This window comes from Martes martes (assembly GCF_963455335.1).
Source record: "Martes martes genome assembly, chromosome: 1".
NCBI lineage: Eukaryota > Metazoa > Chordata > Mammalia > Carnivora > Mustelidae > Martes > Martes martes.
In genome coordinates this window covers 142,997,341-143,016,519 of record NC_137888.1, presented here as the reverse complement: position 1 = coordinate 143,016,519, position 19,179 = coordinate 142,997,341, and the positions used below count along the sequence as shown (strand labels likewise).

Here is a 19,179-nt window from a genome sequence, read left to right as displayed (position 1 = left end):
ATTATTCTGGTATGAAAAAGTAAAAAAGAAAACAAGAAGAGAAACCTAAGTATGGAGGAGGTTGCATTATACTTTCCTGAAAAGTATTAAGTCAGTTAAAGGATGTTTAGAGAGTGATGTAATCCATTCTTTACTCAGTAAATATTGACCAGCACTGACTATGTGCAAGTCAATGCAGTGGGACCAGAAGGCAACACAGAGAAGACACAGACAAGTATTCTTTCCTCTGGCAGATAGTGGTGTGTGCCGAAGGGAAGAAAAAAATGGTAAGTGTCCAAAAAGTGTCTATCAGTGTTATTAGAGTTCAGGATGTGGAACAGCAACTCCCATTTAATCAACTGGTATTTACTGAGCACCTGCTATGTGCCAGGCAAGGACTGAGGGTCACACAGCTTGAAGACCTTTGAGATGGCCTTTAAAAGCTTGGTCGAGTCTAGCCATTACAGCTGGAAGAAGATCATCAAAGGGGTCAGATTAAGGTTTAGTAATGCTACAAGTGAATAAGTTTGAAAGATATTTGAAAACTTGGGGCGCCTGGGTGGCTCAGTCATTAAGCGTCTGCCTTCAGCTTAGGTCATGATCCCAGGGTCCTGGGATAGAGCCCCACATAAGGCTCCCTGCTCCAAGAGAAGCTGCTTCTCCCTCTTCCACTCCTCCTTCTTGTGTTCCTCTCTCGCTGTATCTCTCTCTGTCAAACAAATAAATAAAATCTTTAAAAATAAAAAAGATATTTGAAAACTCAGTGTCAGCTGGGGAAACTAAAACAAAACTCAGTCCCCTCATTCCCCAATGGATAGTCTCAAAAATTGTCTAGTTAGAACCAATACCACACCCAGAGCCAGTGTTGGCCTCACTGAAAGCATTTTTAAACATGAGGTTTAGTTCTCGGGAAGCAAAAGCTGACACTCTATAAGCTGGCTGTAAGAAAATCACACCCCATTCTCTCCTCTAATTTAGTTACTTTAAGGGACAAAAGGCATCCTGGGAACTTCTATGAGGAAAGCACAAGTATTGTGAAATACGGCAATGTAAAAACCAGACAATTTCCCAATAGATTTATCTCGGACTGCAGGGTGAGTTTTCTATGGAGCGCTGAGATAGGCTTGCATTGCTTTCCAAAATAAAATAACGATAAAAAAGAAAAAAATCATGTAAGAAGTATGAGAAATATTGAAAGTGGATCTCTCTACATGATTTCAATCCAGCTGATTGCAGAGATGGATGCCAGAGAAACATAATGGAAGTGCAAAGAAATGTTTCAATGAATAGCATTGATCAGAGCTATCACAGGGATTCTACTCCGTTATACTCATGCATCAAGTCAATTCTGGGCCTTTCACTCACCCTCTCCTTACCATTATCACTAATAACAATCTCTTGGAGTTAATGGTTCTTATTTATATTTTATCATCTTCATAATATGTTAATATATTGGCATTCTTTACAGAACATTGAAACACATTACTACTGGTCTAATATTGATTCTCAAGACATCTTATCAAATAACTAAATATTCCTGTGATGGGAAGCGATGGCAGGAAACTGAAATATGAAAAAAGAGGAGAGGGCATTAAAGCAAGTTCTAGAACAGAAGCCCTGGGCCTTCCAGAACCATGCTTAGTACGCTGAGTCTTTTCACCTAACCAAAGTCTTGTTGTCATTTCTGATTATTAAATTCCTTTCCCAGACTTTGTTAAAATGCTTCTACTTGCACTAAATCTATATGAAGTATGGTGCACTGTTGATTTTTAAGCATGGGTGAAAAATGGTGAGATTTCTAGTTGTAAAATGGGAAAATACTAAATTGGCTCTGGTATATTGAACTAAGCTCCCTGTCTCACCTCACATACATTGGAGGAAGAGAAAAAGATCATCCTGGCAGGTTCATGTTTAGGAAAACTCCCCAAGTTTCCAAAGTAGCATATGAAACTTGGCCATCAAACTTTGAAAGGTGTGATTAGTTCTGCAAAATGTGAGTATGTGAGAGAAAATTAAGTGGTATGAGAAATGTGTGTCCTTAGTCTAACTTTTCTTGCAGGAAGAACAAACTGTTGAAGCTTTATGGTCTACGGTCTTCTAGACTGATATTCGTAAATATTTCTAGGTAAACCCAGTTTGCATCTTCTATAGGTAAACTTTTGCTTTATTCTTTATTTTTGCCATATTTTGACTTTAATTAAAACTGATATTAGAAGAAAGAAACAGGACAAGTACAGAGGAAGAGAAAATAAAATCAGATTTTACCTAGGTTTGTTAGATTTTCCACAGTCACTTTTTCCAGCTCAATTAATGTACCATGACATTTCCCCTATGATCAAGCAGCACCAAACAAGTCCAGCAGATAAGGGGTATCACAAAATACAGTTTGCAGCATTCCCAAGATAATAATGTGAAAAGGAAAATCCTGATGCCCAAACCCTTGGGACAAAATATTTGCTCTCGGATAAAAATGCCTCAGCAGGATTCCAATCAGTTGGGAAGATTTGGGCTGCTGGAAGCTCTCCTTGCCTGCTGTTGCTCCTTCCACTTGGAATATGAGGCAGCAGACAAAGGAAATCAACCCGAAACAGTGAACCCCCCATAAAATGGCTGACTAACACGGAAATGGTAGCACCACTGGCCCCAAGCACCTGTTGGGACCCCAATAATGGTGTCCCAAAGAGAAGAAGACATTTCTGCTTCCGCCAAATGTGAGTTGTTCCTTTTCAGCTCAAACCTCAGCCAGGAAGTTCACCTTCTCACCAAAAGGCTCAGACCATAACCCATATCATCAAAACACAAAGGGGCAGGCCAATCCTGCAAGATGCAGTTTTAGGTTTAGGAATCCAAGCATAGAGGTCAATCCTTATGTAAGAGGAAACTCATCAAGGCATTTCTCAATGTTTAAAGAAAGTGTTTAAAGGGAGTAACACCTGGTTAGAAAATCACTGATTCTAACTTATGTTTAAAAGAGTACCTCGTACATATACTGTAGGATTATTCATAATGGCAAAACAGTGGCAAAAAAGAAATTACTGCCCATCAATGGGTATCACCTGCATACTATGTGGTACAAATGCACTAGGAACAATTATCCTGAACATAAAAAAGATATGTGTCTAATGACTTGATGAAAATGTCACAAAGTATGCCTTTCACTGAGAAAAGGAGTAAAATAATCCATTCAGTATGATCTCATATACCATAGATCTGACTGTATGTTTGCACAGACCTAAAGAATGCTGTAGAAGGACATGTATGATTTTATTATTAATATTGGCTATGTCTGAGAGTTTTGAAAATTACTAATACTCTTTATACATCCTGAATTGTTTTGCTAGATGCAATGAGTAGGATTACCTTGCAATAGAAAAATTTACTAAGTGCTAATTTACTAAGGAATTACATATACAGAAACTATATTTTGTGAAAATGGTAATAAGGACCTTGATGGAAAAAAGAAAAAAAAATAACATGATAGAGGAAAAAAATACAGAACAAACATAAGAGAATCAGTGCAACTTGGAAAAATCAAGAGGCGTCCAAACCAAAACCATAGTTGGTTCCTTAGCCACAACTAGGTTACTGTTTTCATACATTCCTTGGTGAGAAAGGCTTTGAAGTTTACATCAGAATCCTATGTTGTATCATCTATCATTACTTTAGACATGTCTTTATACCTGCTTAGTTAATTGTATAGGGAAGGTGAATAGACTTCACTTTCTAAAATATTTCAGAATATTCCAGAATTTCAAAAAATTCCAGAATTTCCAGAATTCTGTCATTCTTGCCTAATCTCCAAAGTGGTCTTTTCATATTTTGAGTTAAAAAAAAATCTATGTCAGTATTGTTGTGGACCATTATGTGGCATGGGTAGATATATATGGCTAATAGACTCAAGATCCTCTGGTGAGCAAAGCAGACAGAGGGAAAGTACTAATGCTCGACCTATCTCCCAGCTCCATCAGCGAAGTTCACCTCCTGATATGTCCAACTCCCTGCCAACCCAAGAAAGGAAGCCGCATATACAAGCTGATATTTTTGGCAATTGCTCAGGAATGGCCTCTCTCATTCCCTCCAAACCACCATCACTACCATTTAGTCCTGACCTACTTGCTTACTCTCATCTCCAAGTTCCAAATACTGGCTACTTAGACTGTCTTTGAAATCTACTCTGCCCCTCCCTGAGTTGGCACATTGTTCTGACATTCTTGCCAGCATCTTGGAATGCAATGCTGTGGTAGTTTTGCTATGCTTTGCTTTGCCTTTTTTTTTTTTTCCCTTTTTCTTCTCTCCCCTCCCTTCTCCTTCCCATTTTTCTTCTTTTCTGTGCTTTTTTTTAATTGCCACTTCTGACTTACCTCACCTCTGCCATCATAGCATGTCCCATTAGCTAGTGATATAAACCAACTCCAGCCAACAGTCCTAGGCTACCTACCCCAGCAGTTCCCATGTTTCAGGGGAGAAAAGGTAAGTAAGTAAGACTTACTTCTGGTAAACAAAATGCCCTTTGACATAAGCACCACAGAGATGAAGACGACATTAAGCAAGTCTGGTTTTAAAAAAAAATCACTGCTTTCAAAAAATATATAATAAAAAATAATATTAAATAAATAAAATAAATCACTGCTTTCAGCAATGGACTAATGCACGAGACACAGAATGTCACAGATTAATGCATTCTGAAAACCTTTCCTTGCACGCTCATTCTGCATCAAATCTATTGGATATCGTAGGATACTCAGAGATGAAGACCCCATAGTCCTAGTCCACAAGGGGTTCACAGATGAATTCTGACACAAATATGATACTGAGGAGTAAAGGCATGTTCAAAAAGCCAATAATAAATTTATGACAAGGTGCAAAAAGAAGTCAAAACCCAATCCCACCCTACATTGGAAAAAAATGGGAAAAAAAAAAAAAACCTAAAAAGGTAAGAGGAGACTAGAAACTAAGAGAATAAGAAGGATGCAGAAGTTTAGGACCAAAAGGCAAGGAGGCAAAGAAGGCAAGTCCATAGCTGAAAACTTGAGGACAGGAGGCTGGTTTGGGGGGGGGGGCAGGAGGGGGCAGGAAGTAAGCAGGCAAGGACAATGGAAAAGAAGCTGGGGTACAGAAAGAAAAGAATTAGTCCCCCCCAGAAAGGACAATGTGGGAAAGGCTGAGAGATGTAGAAGACTTAATGTACAACCAAGGTCACTTCAGATAGCCATCCTAGGTGGATTATTCCATGGGGAAGTGAGGAAATGATGGGGAAGGAAGGAAAATGGACTTGGCAGAAACGATGGACCATGACTAATAATAATAGCTACTCTTTCTTGGACCTCTATTGACCTATATTCTTCAAGGACCATGTTGAAATCCAGACTGTTTTCTCGCCAGGACCCACCATCTAACGTAAGCATGTGCTGGGGGTCCAGAGCATGGAAGCGTGGTTGCACACACACCCTCAATTCAACTGCTCCGTGAGTCTCCAGGCACATTCATGGCCTGCAAACAGCATGGCTCTCTGGTGAGCACTTTGCGTTGTACGATTCTCATGCCAATACAGGTTTGCTGGTTTTGTTATGGTATGCTGTTGTTTTCCCCCTCTCAAAGCCAGATGCTTTCTACACTGAAAGCTTCACTCATGATTGTATTTTTAAGCATGTTACGGATTTTATATGAACATTTTATATATAAAAATTCCAAAATACGTGTTAAAATTTGATTCCAAAAACACTCCTGTTTCCAATCAAAAGCATCAATAAAGCTTATATCCAGATTCTCCCTGAGAACTACTGATGAGAAGTCAGAACAAATAAAGCAAGTCCTGGAGGTTACTAAGTGCCTCAACATATGAAAAACCCCAACAAAGCACTAAGTTTGTCCTCACAAGCATTGATTTTTTTTCCCCCACAAGACACCAAAAGCCTCAAGTATAAGACTCCTCCATATCAAGCTCTATATTCACATTAAAGTTTTCCCCAAAGATGGTTCTTCGATGTGTAAATTATATTTTCTTTACAATGTAACTCTTACTGTTTGCCTTTGAAAAGGAAAACTCATGGCCAAATTCCAGAAATTTGAAAAGTGGAATAAGATCGTGGCCTTTCTATTTTCTGTTTCTTCCTCTCTTTGTTTCATCTTTCTTGGTGCCTCTCATAAATCACTTGTTAAATTAAAATTGTAGAACTGCCATTTTTTCTTCTACCACGCTGACAGCCTCATCACTAAAAGCTCTGAAGATCATTAGAATTTCTGCTGTATAAACAATGATTATGAAATTATTTGAGAAAAAATTAGAATTGATTGATCAATAAGATTTCTAAAAGATGCTATCAAAAATAGGGAAAAGATTGGGGCGCCTGGGTGGCTCAGTGGGTTAAGCCTCTGCCTTCGGCTCAGGTCATGATCTCAGAGTCCTGGGATTGAGCCCCGCATCGGGCTCTCTGCTCAGCGGGGAGCCTGCTTTGCCCTCTCTGTCTCTCTGCCTCTCTGACTACTTGTGATCTCTGTCTGTCAAATAAATAAATAAAATATTTTTTAAAGAATAGGGAAAAGAAAACAGGTATCTAACTTGATATACTACCAATATATCTCAGATCATGGGAAGATACTACACTGTTGGGAAAAAAAAAAAAAAAGGAAATTATTAGTTACCCTACTTCAGTGAGACTTGTCTTTATTTGCTATCAACTAGCAGGAAAAAAAAAAAAAAAAAGTCCTGGAAAGGACAGATATATGTCACCTTGAGACCACTTTGCTCCCTTCATATTCCCCTTGGTCACTTAGACTCAGCAAAAATCAGAACCACTGAAATAATCCTTAAAGTTTCCAGAAGTGTGTGAGTGTGTTACATGTAAGAGAAATAAATCAAAGCTGATTCATTGAGTCTGCTGATGACATTCAGTGAGATCTGGCTAGAGAGCTGGGAAGAAAAATTGAGTAATTAGGTAGAGAATCAAAACATTGGGTGATTATGAGAATTCTCCCTGGAAGGCTGGGGGAGGGAATGAAATTTTAGATACAAGTGTATGCGTGAATTGGAGAAAGAAAAAAAAAAACAAAACAGCAAAACAGAAAGCCTTCTTCTTAAGATTTGGTTGGGAGGAAACGATCCTGCCTTGAGCGTGGGACCCTGATTGTCTTGTATCACTGGGACAAGAATGAATACGAAAGAAGCCCTCACACAAGGCAGCTTCAGAAGCAGTATGTTCAGGATGCTCAACACCTGTGCAAGTAATGGTAGATCTGACTGGAGTGTGCGTACGTGTGGATACATGGGTTCTTTAAGAAGCACATGGATTCAAGAAAAGTCATGCTAAGTGAACAACCATGGACACAGAGGATTAGGAGGAGGTGGCGACTTTAATACATGCAACAAACCCATGACACAATTAACAGAAGAATTTAGAAAGATTATGCCATCAAGTACCTATCATGCCATTGCTTGCCTCCTGTCTGTACCCCTAAGTGGAAATCCAGCGAAACACCTGTTATATTCAAGCCCTTTTTTTTTTTTCCCAATTGGTAAACAATTCTACCAGTTGCAGAATGAAAATATTCTGTGAGCCTGGCACTCAGATCGGGACCTCTCAGTTGCTCTCGCTGCCAAAGGTCAATCCAGTGTGTCTGCTTTTGATATATTTTAGCCAAAGAATGTTAATGACATTTTCCAAAATGCTAGCGCCGTTCCACCAAGTGACCCACCCCGGAAATTTGGGATTACTAAAATACAGAGATATTTTAAATGCCAAAAAGCCACAATAGGTAGAGATAGGGCCAGCTTCTCAGGCTTTCTGACCACTTCAGGGACCCACAAAAACACTGACAAGATGAAAAGAATGCATTGTCTCCAAACTAAAAAGAAAACGGTGAAACCAAAAGTGATAAACATTTGTTTGCATATCAACAAAACATAACTCACTATCAACTTTATTCATTGTTGTACTTAGTCCCTTCCTCAAGAAATTCTGTACATTAGAATTTTTTCACATTGTAAGAACACCCCCGTATGCAAAATGCCCAAAATTCATAGGCATATATAATGAATTTACTTGCACTCAAAAAGTTTTGGCAGCAAAATTATAAAAGCTCTTTATTTTATTGCAAAAACAGTTCTAACTTGATGTGCAATATGAATGCATTTTAATATCTCTGTTAGTTTGTGGGATGGGGGCTTCCATGACTGGCCAGAAAATATGGAGGTTTTTAAATGACCCTTCACTTCTTCCATTGTTTAAGGAAGTCACTAAACGTGTAGAGAAATTCTCCCATGTTCATTGACCTATGCCTTCTGATTTTTTTTTCCTTATCTTTTTCCAGCTTATTAACAAAGTTAAACAAAAGAACAAGAACAAGGCAGGAAGGGAAAACTTGCCATTGTCAACATGAAGTCTAGCTGTCCTAACAGATAAATAATAAATTTTAAAGTCAGCGGTTCATTTTCTTTGGAATAAATTTTGAAAAGAACATCAAAATTTTATTCGTTTTCAGAATTCCCTGCCTTAAATTGAAACGCAACATCCTATTTCTAATGGTCCAGTCTGAATGGATATGCACAACAATGGACAAGAGTCCTAGGGGCCAAAAACCAGGAGCCAGAGTAATTCCGGAGCCGTCACAACCCTTCAAAGGACTAGCACCGAATCAAACAACAACAACAAAAATTGTGTTTTTTCAATTTCTTGAGGAGAAATTAACCATCATAAGTATGTAATATGGTTTTTTTGTATGACACACTAGAAAACAATCTCTGAAATTTTATTCCAAGATTTGTACACTCTCCTTCATATACTTCATCTACTCGAAACTACTTGGGAGCTTAAGAGTGTATTTGCTTGAATGTTAAGTTACCCTCGCGTAAGTTATGTCAGGGTGCCACTGTCCAATTTATGTGAGTGATAAGTTTTAAAAGGAGCAACATGAGAGTTTACAGACATCAATAATAGCTTCAAATATGACTCACATGTGTAAGGAAAGCTTTTAAGGTATCTTAACCAGTTCCAGAAACCCAGATAGTTAGCATTCTGTTTTCCATTTTCGTTTTCATTAAATCATCATCAATCAGCAATATGACTAAGATAAATAGACAGCGGTACACGGGATAAAAATAGGAAGACTTCTCAAAAATCCTTCTGAAATTCTATGCGTGATCCATATTCAGCTTGAAAACTATCCGCTAACAATGAAATAACCAAAGATTCTAGCATATGAAGTGTGATGTATATGAATTTCTTTTTTTTAAAGATTTTATTTATTTATTTGACAGACAAAGATCACAAGTAGGCAGAGAGGCAGGCAGAGAGAGATGGGGGGAAGCAGGCTCCCCTCTGAGCAGAGAGCCCGATGCGGGGCTCGATCCCAGGACCTGGATCACAACCTGAGCCACCCAAGCGCCCCTGAATTTCTTAACACTACAATGTAACAGTAGGAAAGCTAATTCTGAATCAAATTAAAAATCAGTACTTAAACAATTACTATCAATATTTAGAATATAGTAAGATTAATTTCTCTTCCATTGTCTCTTACTTTCCACACAATAGGAAGGAACACTATCAGAATTGCCTTAACTATGTATACAGTCAAGTCTCTTTTTTCTATCTGGCTATCACTCATAAAAACAAAATACAAGGTTCCACACACTTTCATTAATTCAGCTAACAGGAGTTTTGGGGGGAATAAGGGTATCTAGCGAGAAAAAGAGGGCAAGACAATGGTCTTGCTTATGTGTCCTGGAGAAGTTATTCTCTTCCTCCTATTACTTCATATACTACAGTTACTACAGTATTCCTTTTCCATGTTTTAAAGGCTACTAATCAGAAGTTTAGGGAGTTGAAGGATTTGCAAACTCCAGTCGGAATAGTATTTCATCTGTTGATTGTCATTCCCATACTGAGGCTAGCTCCTAGTCTGATTCACCAAACTAGTGCTGTCAGAAGGCAATCCTTCTGCCTTCACCCCCCCAACTGGTTAGGTCAAACATATGCCTACCCATTCAGTTCTTACACCACCTGCAGAGAGGAAGTTAAATGAAGAAAAGGAAAGCATCACATTGTCACCTTCAAGTCTTTGGATAAGCTCTCATTTTACCAAAGAAGAACACTTTAACGGCAACAACAAAGCTGGCAATGACCATGATTAAATGATGCCTGTCATTCTGTCCCACCCCTAGGAACTGCTCTCCACCCACTCCCAGGTGATGGATGTGTTTCTCTTGGTGCACTGGGTTTGGATGTGGCAAAGGAAGCAGACAGCTAAATTCATCAAAACACCAGCGTCGGCAAAGTAGCATTTGATCCGCTCTGGAGAAAGCGATGGGGACCTGAACAAAAACTCATCGATGGCACAAAACCAAGGTCATCTCCCAGTCCTACGAATACATCAAAGCAGGCTCATTTATCTCAAAGTGAGAGTCACAAATGCTAAGCCTGGAAGAGATCTTAGAGAACCTGACCTAGAAACTGATCTATTGACACACAAATCAGAGAATTTCCTCCCACCAAAAACAAACAAACAAACAAACAGGAAAAACAAAAACAAAAACACAGAATCCAAGTCTCAGCACTCATTACCCATACTCTTGAAATTTATTATCTATTAGATGTCAGTGTTCTGAATTACAAAACTTTATTCAGATATCTGATTCCACATGGTATATATTTCCTGACCAATAAATCTACATGAAAAAATCCAATTAAATGTGAACAAATTTGTTGCCCATATCAACATGAAAAACAAAAACCAAATGGAGTCCAACTTCCCTCTATCAACCCAGTTTTTTGTTTTGGGGTTTCTTTTTTTTTTCCTTTTCCAAATTGCTTTTCAGTGTCTGAACTCTGAAAACCACTGGCCACCTCTCGAGGCTTTTTTAAGGCCCTGAAAACAATGACTTTCTAATAAATCTCTTAGTAGTATTAGCATCCCACAGATTCATAATCTAAAAAAAACTTAAGATTATAGATGTCATGAGTTTTTTTTCAAAAACTTTATAATCATCCCTCTAAAACAGAAATCCCTTTGCTATGACATCCTGCTAAAAAGACCACAAGTTTTGTCTCTTTGTAGAAGTACATACTTTTTAATAGTGGCCACCAAGGAGCAATATGCATACAAAACCAAATATCGTATTTTCAAATATCTTTAAAAAGAATCATACTACCACCTATTTTGTTCTCCCTATGTTACTGGTCCTCATCACCTATCACTCTTCTTAAGGGATAAATGGCCTGAAGATTTTCTTATAAGAGTTGCACAGATCAAAGTAGCCAAAAAAAAAAAAAAAAAAAGAAAGAAAGAAAGAAAGAAAAAAAGAAAAGAGAGAGAAAAGTTATGATTTCAAAGCAGAAATGAGAAATTCACTATTGTTATGTGAATGTGTGTCTCATGGGAGTCATGATGATCCTTCCATTTACATTGGCTTCGGACACTTTTGTAAATGTGTGTTTTCTGATTAAATGGCACTCCGTGTTTAAAACAAAAATTGGTCTTATATGTCCATCTCCATTTCCAGAAAGTGTATTTTCCAATCACCTCCAAGAGAGTTCAGCATTTTTCCCACTACTGCAAAAAAATAACAACGTGAATCCTCAGCGCAGGTCTTACAACACATAAATACCCTGTTGCCCTTGCTTTCCCTCCAGTTTCATCTGCTCTCTTGCTGTGCAACAGCTATAGTATAAAAAAGTCTATTCTCACATGCTTTTGATATTACACTATTTAATCACATACAGCTGTGGCTTATGAGACTGTTACAAAACACAATTTTAATGTAGTACTCGAAGCCAATTTTGGATAAACATCAACCATTTACTCTGAATAAGAAGTCCGACACTAAAAAGATTTTCTTTTAAAGGAAAAGACTGGTTTTCTTAGAATTTGGCCTGGGCATAATTGTGACTGAGCCCTGTCTCTGCCAAAAAGACTGATAATGTCGAAAAGGATTGTGTAAAATCACATTAGTGCAAAAATGAAGCTTTTCAGAATTCCTGGAGCCAGAAAGACCTGAGATGAACTTACAGCTTCCTTCTTGTCTTTTGCCTCCCTCCCTTGCAAATCACCCCTCCCTCTAACCCTCTAATAGATTTAATGACTTCATAGAAATAATTTTGTTTTAATTCTATTGTTCTTTTCCCAAATTGAGAGAAAGCGAAAGGAAACTGCATTAGAAAGATACTGTTAGAACAAATTTACATGAGGTTTCCTTTGACTTTGGAATGATTCTGGGGAGAGGAAAAAAAAACAAAACAAAAAACGACCAGGAACTTTTTACATATCTCTTCTTTTTAAGTAGGCACTAAACTTAGTGCTGTGAAAACAATGACTGCATTATGGAAAAGACAATCCCAATGATAATAAAGAGTGGAGAGAGGAAAGCAAACAAGAGAACTAGAAAGGGAGAGTGGCCCCTTGTTAGGATATTTCTCTTATTTAAAACCAATTAAAATTGTATACATTCTAAAATGAGACAAACAAGATTTATCCTGGTTTCATGCTATCATATGACCCCCCTGAAGCGAAAGAACTAGCTGGGGTTGTACCTAAAAGTTCTGTTGCTGGAAGATTTTTAGAAAACCAGTTTTGTATGTTTCAGCCTTTCAAAGGAAAACAGAACTTGGGAGTTTTCAAGGCTGTTTTAAAACTGGCAAGTTACCAAGTCCGGCTATCAATGCAAATCTGAGGCAGGAAGTACTAAGGAAATTCTAAACTCATTCCCTCCCTCTGCAAGATTTTCTACATTTTCATGTGCAAGAAGTATGTTAAGGGGTTGTTCTGTTTTGCTTTTGAAGGATCTGTACTTTCACATCTTTGAGAATATCCTTTGCCCCATGGGAGCCTCTCTCTTCCTCTGCCTACTCCTTGGTCCTTTGTGTTTCAAGTGTTTGCTCTTTCTGTGGCACAGTCAGTTGGGCTCTAGCTAGACTTTGAGAGATGGGCGGCTGTCCAGGCTGCAGATGGTTGGAAACTCAGCCTGAAATCAGTGTGCAGCTGATGAATTACTCCCCACACCTGACCCCACCTTCACACCAGGCTCTGAATACAATCCGAGTCCCACCAGCCAGAAAAACCCCATTGGGTCCCACAGCCTGAACCCCTTTCTGCAAGATCTTCAGGGGAAGCGGATGGCCAAAGAAGGGAAAGCAGGAGGCTGGTGGGAGAACAGCCTGAGTAGAAGCCGTGCCCTGGGTTATGACCTGGTCAGGGTGAGGACACGGAAGGAAGGACTAGCTTGCTGTGTGTGCCTGGATGAATTTCAAACTTTGGGGAAGATGACTAAAGTTTTCCAAATATCACGGAAGAGGGAAATATCTATTTCTCAGCACCAAAATATCAATTCACTGGGCTGTGACCAGGTTTTACTCTTTCTAGCTTTCCTAATTTGACTTAGTTGCTTTTCCAAGAACCTCCCCTACACAAAGTACCTCAAACTCAGATTGGAATCCACCCTGGGTCTCTCAGTGCAATTCCAACAGGTTGGCTGTTCTGAATGGGCTATCACAAAATTACTGAAAATATTAGGTTACAACTCAATCAAACATGATTATGGATATTATCATTAAACTAATGAACTGTTTTTTTGGTCTCCGTTCTCTCAAATTTGCTGATTATTCTGGGTGGCCTTCAAATAGCCAATTCGTTTTGATGGAGAGTTTTTTTTAATCCAGCTCTGTCTCTAGAGTAAATACTGTAACATGTCACCACGATTTCTTCTTTTCTGCCTAATCACAAACGTTGCTTTTTGAAAGTGCTTCTTTTAATAGGGGGCAAAATGGCCAAAAGAAAACCGACAAATGATAACTTTTAATGCAGGGTCTCGGAGAATGAACATACTAACAACCCTGTTAAAATAGAGCTACCAGTCAGCCACTGGGGTTTTCATTTTATTTACATGTACATTTGTCTAATATACTATTTAAAGCATGTGGAAAATGGTTCAGAGGGAGAAAAGTATAAATAACTTATTTCTAACTCCTTTTTCCTTTTAACCCAACAAAATTAATGGATTAGTTCTCATGTAATGGGAAATAAGAGGAGCCGAGAAGGCAGGGAAGTGTCCCAAGTTTTTCTGAAACTTTAATTGCATTTGAGGAAATGGAAATATTTCCATTTATTTAGAAATCCTACTTTCATTTCATTTTATTATAAGAAAATAGCAGCTATATCTAACACACGTATTTAAGTAGAAAGAGAAGGTTTGGTATTTTGTACTTTCTGAATGAATACAACAATAAAACTTTCAGTTCTTAAAAAAACCCATAAGGATTTTTTACCCCAAAATAAATGTGAGTAAATGGCTTTTGTTGATTAATAAAAAACACCTGAATTTGCAAGACAGCATAAGTTATGATGTTCCCAGAATATGACTTTCATTGTCAACTACAGATCTCTGTTTTTATCAACCATAAGTATTCTTTATGTATCAGCATCATTGTAAATAGCTATAAGTTTAAAAATAGACTATAACTAAAGCCAAGGCTGAAAGGACCATAGATTTTGTGAATTCCACCGAGGCTTACCAAATCAACATGAGCAGCATGTATTTCCTTCAAAATTAGTAGAGATTATATTTTAAGATATAAGTATAAAAGGAGCAAAGCAATGATACTGAAATAACCTAGTTGTTTTCATGCTACGCTGGGTCGTGATAGTACTTTCTTACATAGTATTCATGCTGTCAGAAAGACCCCACATTTTAAAGTATGATTGACCCTTCTTCTTCCCATTCCCTGTGTGCCCAGGTTTCAAACCAGAGCACGTTTTCACATCTTCAGCTTCCAGGAATGTTATTAATGTCTGTCATTCCACAACCACCATAACAGTATTCGACAACTTCACAGCACTGTCGAAATTTTACAACATAATAATCAATACGAACTACCACAATAGCCAAAGTAGCTAATCTTATATTCCCCACCACCCTGATCTGATTACCCGAATATCAGCTTAGGTCACCTAATGGATCTAGCTTCTTTAAAAATGTTCCAGAAGTTGATGACTTTGACTAGCTTGAAAGTAACAAGATCCAGATGCCGCCTGTCTACACAACACTAAACTACACAGGACCCCAAAACAGATTTTTTTTTTTTAAATTCCCTTTATATTTTTCAGGCTCTCATCTTTTCCTTCGTCACTCCACTTTCTCTCTTTGCCCCAATCTCTCTCTCTCTCTCTCTCTCTCTCTCTCATACACACACACACACACACACACACACACACACACACACACACTTCCCATCAGTGTAGCTCATCCAGCATCCTGTCATTAATATAATGTGCACGACATTATTTCCTGCTAGTAATAAGTTAAAAGAAATCTCAAGCAGGAAAGCAATTATTCCATTACTCCATTCATTTTTAGCTAAAGTTTCCTCTCGGAATATACTTCATAGTAAAAAACAAGAACCGAAAAGAAAGCATGAATTTTGAAACATTTGGAAAAATTTAGCCAAATGAGTAAAAGGGATGGAATGTCCGATATTTTTCATGGAACCCTTGCGTTTGTTGTTTTTGTTTCTTTGGGGGATGAGAAATGACTATAAATTTCCTCTTTTTAACTTGCCCTTGCTATGCCATTTCCTTGAGGAAGGCAGACAACATTCTCCACCCAATCCCCCAAAGAGTTAAAACTCAAGGCACTGGAGCAGGAGGGGCTGGTCTACTTAAGCAGCAGCTACACAAACTAAATGCTCACAAAGGCAAAAAGCAATGGGAGTCGACCTTGGAGGGGCAGGGCGAGTCATAGAGCGATTGAAAAAGAAAGGAAAAAAAGCAACAATTTTTAATATAATTCTGAAAGTCTGTTGCCTGGTCTGGTTTACAAACAGGCATTGTTTGATGAGACAGAATAAATAAGAGCTAACTACAGCATGAATTACCAAACACTAATCACATCAACGAGTCCGGTGACAGCACAGATCACTCAGGCACGCCTTGTTCACTCTCGGCGTATTTATTTATTAAGAAGACAGTGGAGTCTGGCTAATGGGATACAAAATAATATCATCGGCAAAGAAATACAATCCATGCATTCAAAGTGGTAACTCTACCAACATCCCCCCCGCCATCAAGTCCAATTTAATGGACAAATTGGAGCATTGATTTCACACCTGAGAGTGTTTCATGTCTGAACTGCAGGATAAAGTTCATGGCTGGCACTGCCCACTGCTTAGTTACGTGGGCTTGCCACTGGCCCCGTAATGATCATTTGAGCACACACATAAAGACTCAAGTATTTAACCAGTTCACGTCCAATTATCATCAGTTACATTTCATACTGTTTCAAGACCGGGCCTCCCGAAGGCAGCCAGCACAGAAAAACAGAGCTTTTGAAAGTAAAGAACATCTATTGGAAAGCTCTAAAATTCAGTCTCTAGCGTCTCGATCATCCTCAATATGAAATCAAATATGTAAGACACATACAAACACCACAAAAACACACCCAAACAAACTCTAAGGGACTTGAGTTAGCTGTATTTAACCCTCCCACACCCTTCTTTCCCTCTATACTCCACGATTAAAAGTTTGAGTTATCCCCACCCTGGTGAGTCCTATCCAGTGGGAAAAACCCTTTTAGAGCCACAAACAAAGAACAGCTCACCAGAAAAGCCCCTGAAATTGTATTCTTGTGCCTGATAATCACTGTTACGATCTCCTTTCTAACAACCTTGTCCTTCTGCACAGCACTTTACTACGGGTATCAGGAACATTTTCACGTTGCCAAATAACAACAAAGGAACACGAGCACAACTATTATCTCTCCCAAAAGAGAAAACCACAATCTCAGGGCTTGCTTTCTTCTTAGAGTCTCCTCTGCCTCATTAACTCCATTGGTATGTTACTCATTTCAAAGAACCAGGAAGAGCTGATGGGGAAGGGGAGGTAAATAATAATCCACATGCCTGTCTGTTTCCCATCCCGAGTGCAGAAGGATACCGCACTGCTTGCCAGACTGTGGGTCGAGCCATACCTTGGTTTGGAGATAGTGAGGATAGTAGTAAGTGTACTGGGGGTACATTTGTGGCTGATCCAGGCGTTTGCCCATGTAGCTGGAATCTTTATCTCCGAGGCAGGGAACTGGATGACAGGGTATAGTGCCCCAGGCCGAGCTTCCTCTTAAACCACTATTCCTGACAGTCCCGATGACTGATGAGGCTTCAGAGATCCCTCGTCTTCCACCACTCGCTAGTTCCAACACGGCAAGAATTTAAAAAAGAAACACACTAAAAAAAGAAAAAAGAAAAAAGAAAAGAAAAAGGAAAAAAGAAAAAAGGAGGGGTATCGGTGGGGGGGGGGGGGAACAACCCCACACACACAACCTCCCAGATCGTGCTTTCCTTTCCCGAGCTGCTAGGGTCCACTTGGGATGAGGCAGTTTGTTCTCTATCAGGCTGTCTGTAGTGATGTCAATTGCCAGCGTTTGTAAAGAGAGAGAGAGAGGAAAAAAAAAAAAAATCAAAGTCCTTTTAGCACAACTCCGAATCCTTGCAGATCAGCTTCCTGTCTCCTGTTTGTCTCTTTCCCCACCTTAAAGAAAAAAGAGGGGGGGGGCAGGAAAGAAAGAAAGACAGAAAGAAAGAGAAAGGAAGAAGAAACAGGAAATAAAGGGGGGGGGAGGAAGAAAGAAAGAAAAAGAAAAGGGGAAAGAAAAAGAAAAAAAAGAAAAAAAAAAAAAAAAAACCTTGCACAGCTTAGTTGCTGCTGTCTCCCTCCCAGAGTGACATGGTGTTCGGGGCTTGTCCTGTCCTTTCATTCACTTCCCCTCCTTCCAGCCGGTGGGTGGAACCGAGAGAGCCTCTCCAGGGAGCAGCGTACGCAGTCCAGAAGGCTGCAGTATTTCCTCCAAGAAAAAAAAAAAAAAAAAAGCCTGCTTCAACCCCTGCTGCAAGCAAAGTTCCGATTCCCTCTGCTGGCTATCTCGAATAGCAAAGCAATTTTTGCAGCAAAGCTGCCGCCGCTGGAACTGAACCCAGGGAACCCAAATGCGGACAGTGGATTATTTCTTATCCTTCCCTCCATCTACCCCACCACAAGAGCTGCCTTCTTTTTTTTTTTTTTTTTTTCTTGCCAAGTTGCAAGGTAAGCCACACTGCTAAACAAAACACAGAAGACTATGGGAGGGGAGAGAGGACGAAGGGAGGAAGGAAGAGAGACAAAAGTAAAAGCAGAGGGACAACCCTCGCTGGATAAAATGGAAAAAAGTGTGTCCCGGATGCTTTCAAAACCTGTTAACATACGAAAGCCAGATGAATGAATCTAAGACCTGGTTCAGAAACTAACCTTATATTTCTCAGAAGACATGGAGGATGCTAAGTATTGAAGAAATTTGAGAGTCTACTCCAGGACTACAATTAGCGAGCCATGCATTATCAAATCACAATGACCAACTTTCCATAGCAGAAATGATCATTCTCATCCTTACATTCATTTTGTAAGCATCAAAGGAGGAATCCCATTAGTTTTACGGGCATCTTTATAAATAAAATCACGGGTTCTCTCACTGTCTCTTTATGGTTATTTTGATTCATGGATGCTTTAATCACTTTACTGATACCGTCACCAAAAAAAAAAAAAAATCATAATTACTTGGCAGAGTTTTTCCCTACCAATAATAAGTAATATTCTGACATGTCTCTCAGCTATTACATTATAATACAAATTGTTTCAGAGAAAATATATTTCCTTTAAGGGTCCCTTTTCAAGGCAGTCAAGGCTAAAATTAGACATGCCAGCTGTGTTTTGCTGTGAGTGCTCACGCATGCCCAAAGCGTGGGCAGACCAATATTGAGCGCCTCTCCACTTTGTCAAACCAGCTCTGTTCTCCCCAGCCCAGAGTTGCCTTTTCAGATAAGAGGTTCCTGGTACCAATCCAGCTTCCTAGTGAAGAAGAACAGAGAATTCCAGCCCAGTGCACAATATGGTGTCCATCCACATTCCAGCCCTGCTACCCGTGAAGGCACTGCCTTGTCTTCAGGGGTCTGGTTATTGGAGGCTGTGTCCGTGCATGGCCGTTCCTTGGAGAAAGATAAGGATGGTGGTTAAATAGTTTTATGTTTGACTTTTCACAAGAACAACAACCAGAAAGAAGGAAGGAGAGATGGTGGGAAGGTATGAGTTAGGAGCCCTGATACTACTGTCATTAAGAGAATTAAATCAACACCACCGACATTGAAATGTGTTCTTCTGGGTCTCACTTGTCCCATCCAGAAAGTGGAAGTATTG

At 39.1% G+C, this 19,179-nt stretch overlaps 1 protein-coding gene across 1 annotated transcript in view; it reads right to left on the bottom strand.

The window, feature by feature from the left end:
• RBMS3 (RNA binding motif single stranded interacting protein 3) overlaps positions 1-17,718 on the bottom strand; it is a gene marked incomplete at its 3' end in the record, with an annotated part of 652,820 nt that extends 635,102 nt beyond the window's left edge. The window contains exon 1 of the mRNA XM_080808724.1: positions 16,928-17,718. Coding sequence (XP_080664850.1) covers positions 16,928-17,002 — 75 coding nt within the window. The 5' untranslated portion in view covers positions 17,003-17,718. The remainder of the gene's footprint in view (positions 1-16,927) is intronic.
• Between the last annotated feature and the right edge of the window lie 1,461 nt (positions 17,719-19,179).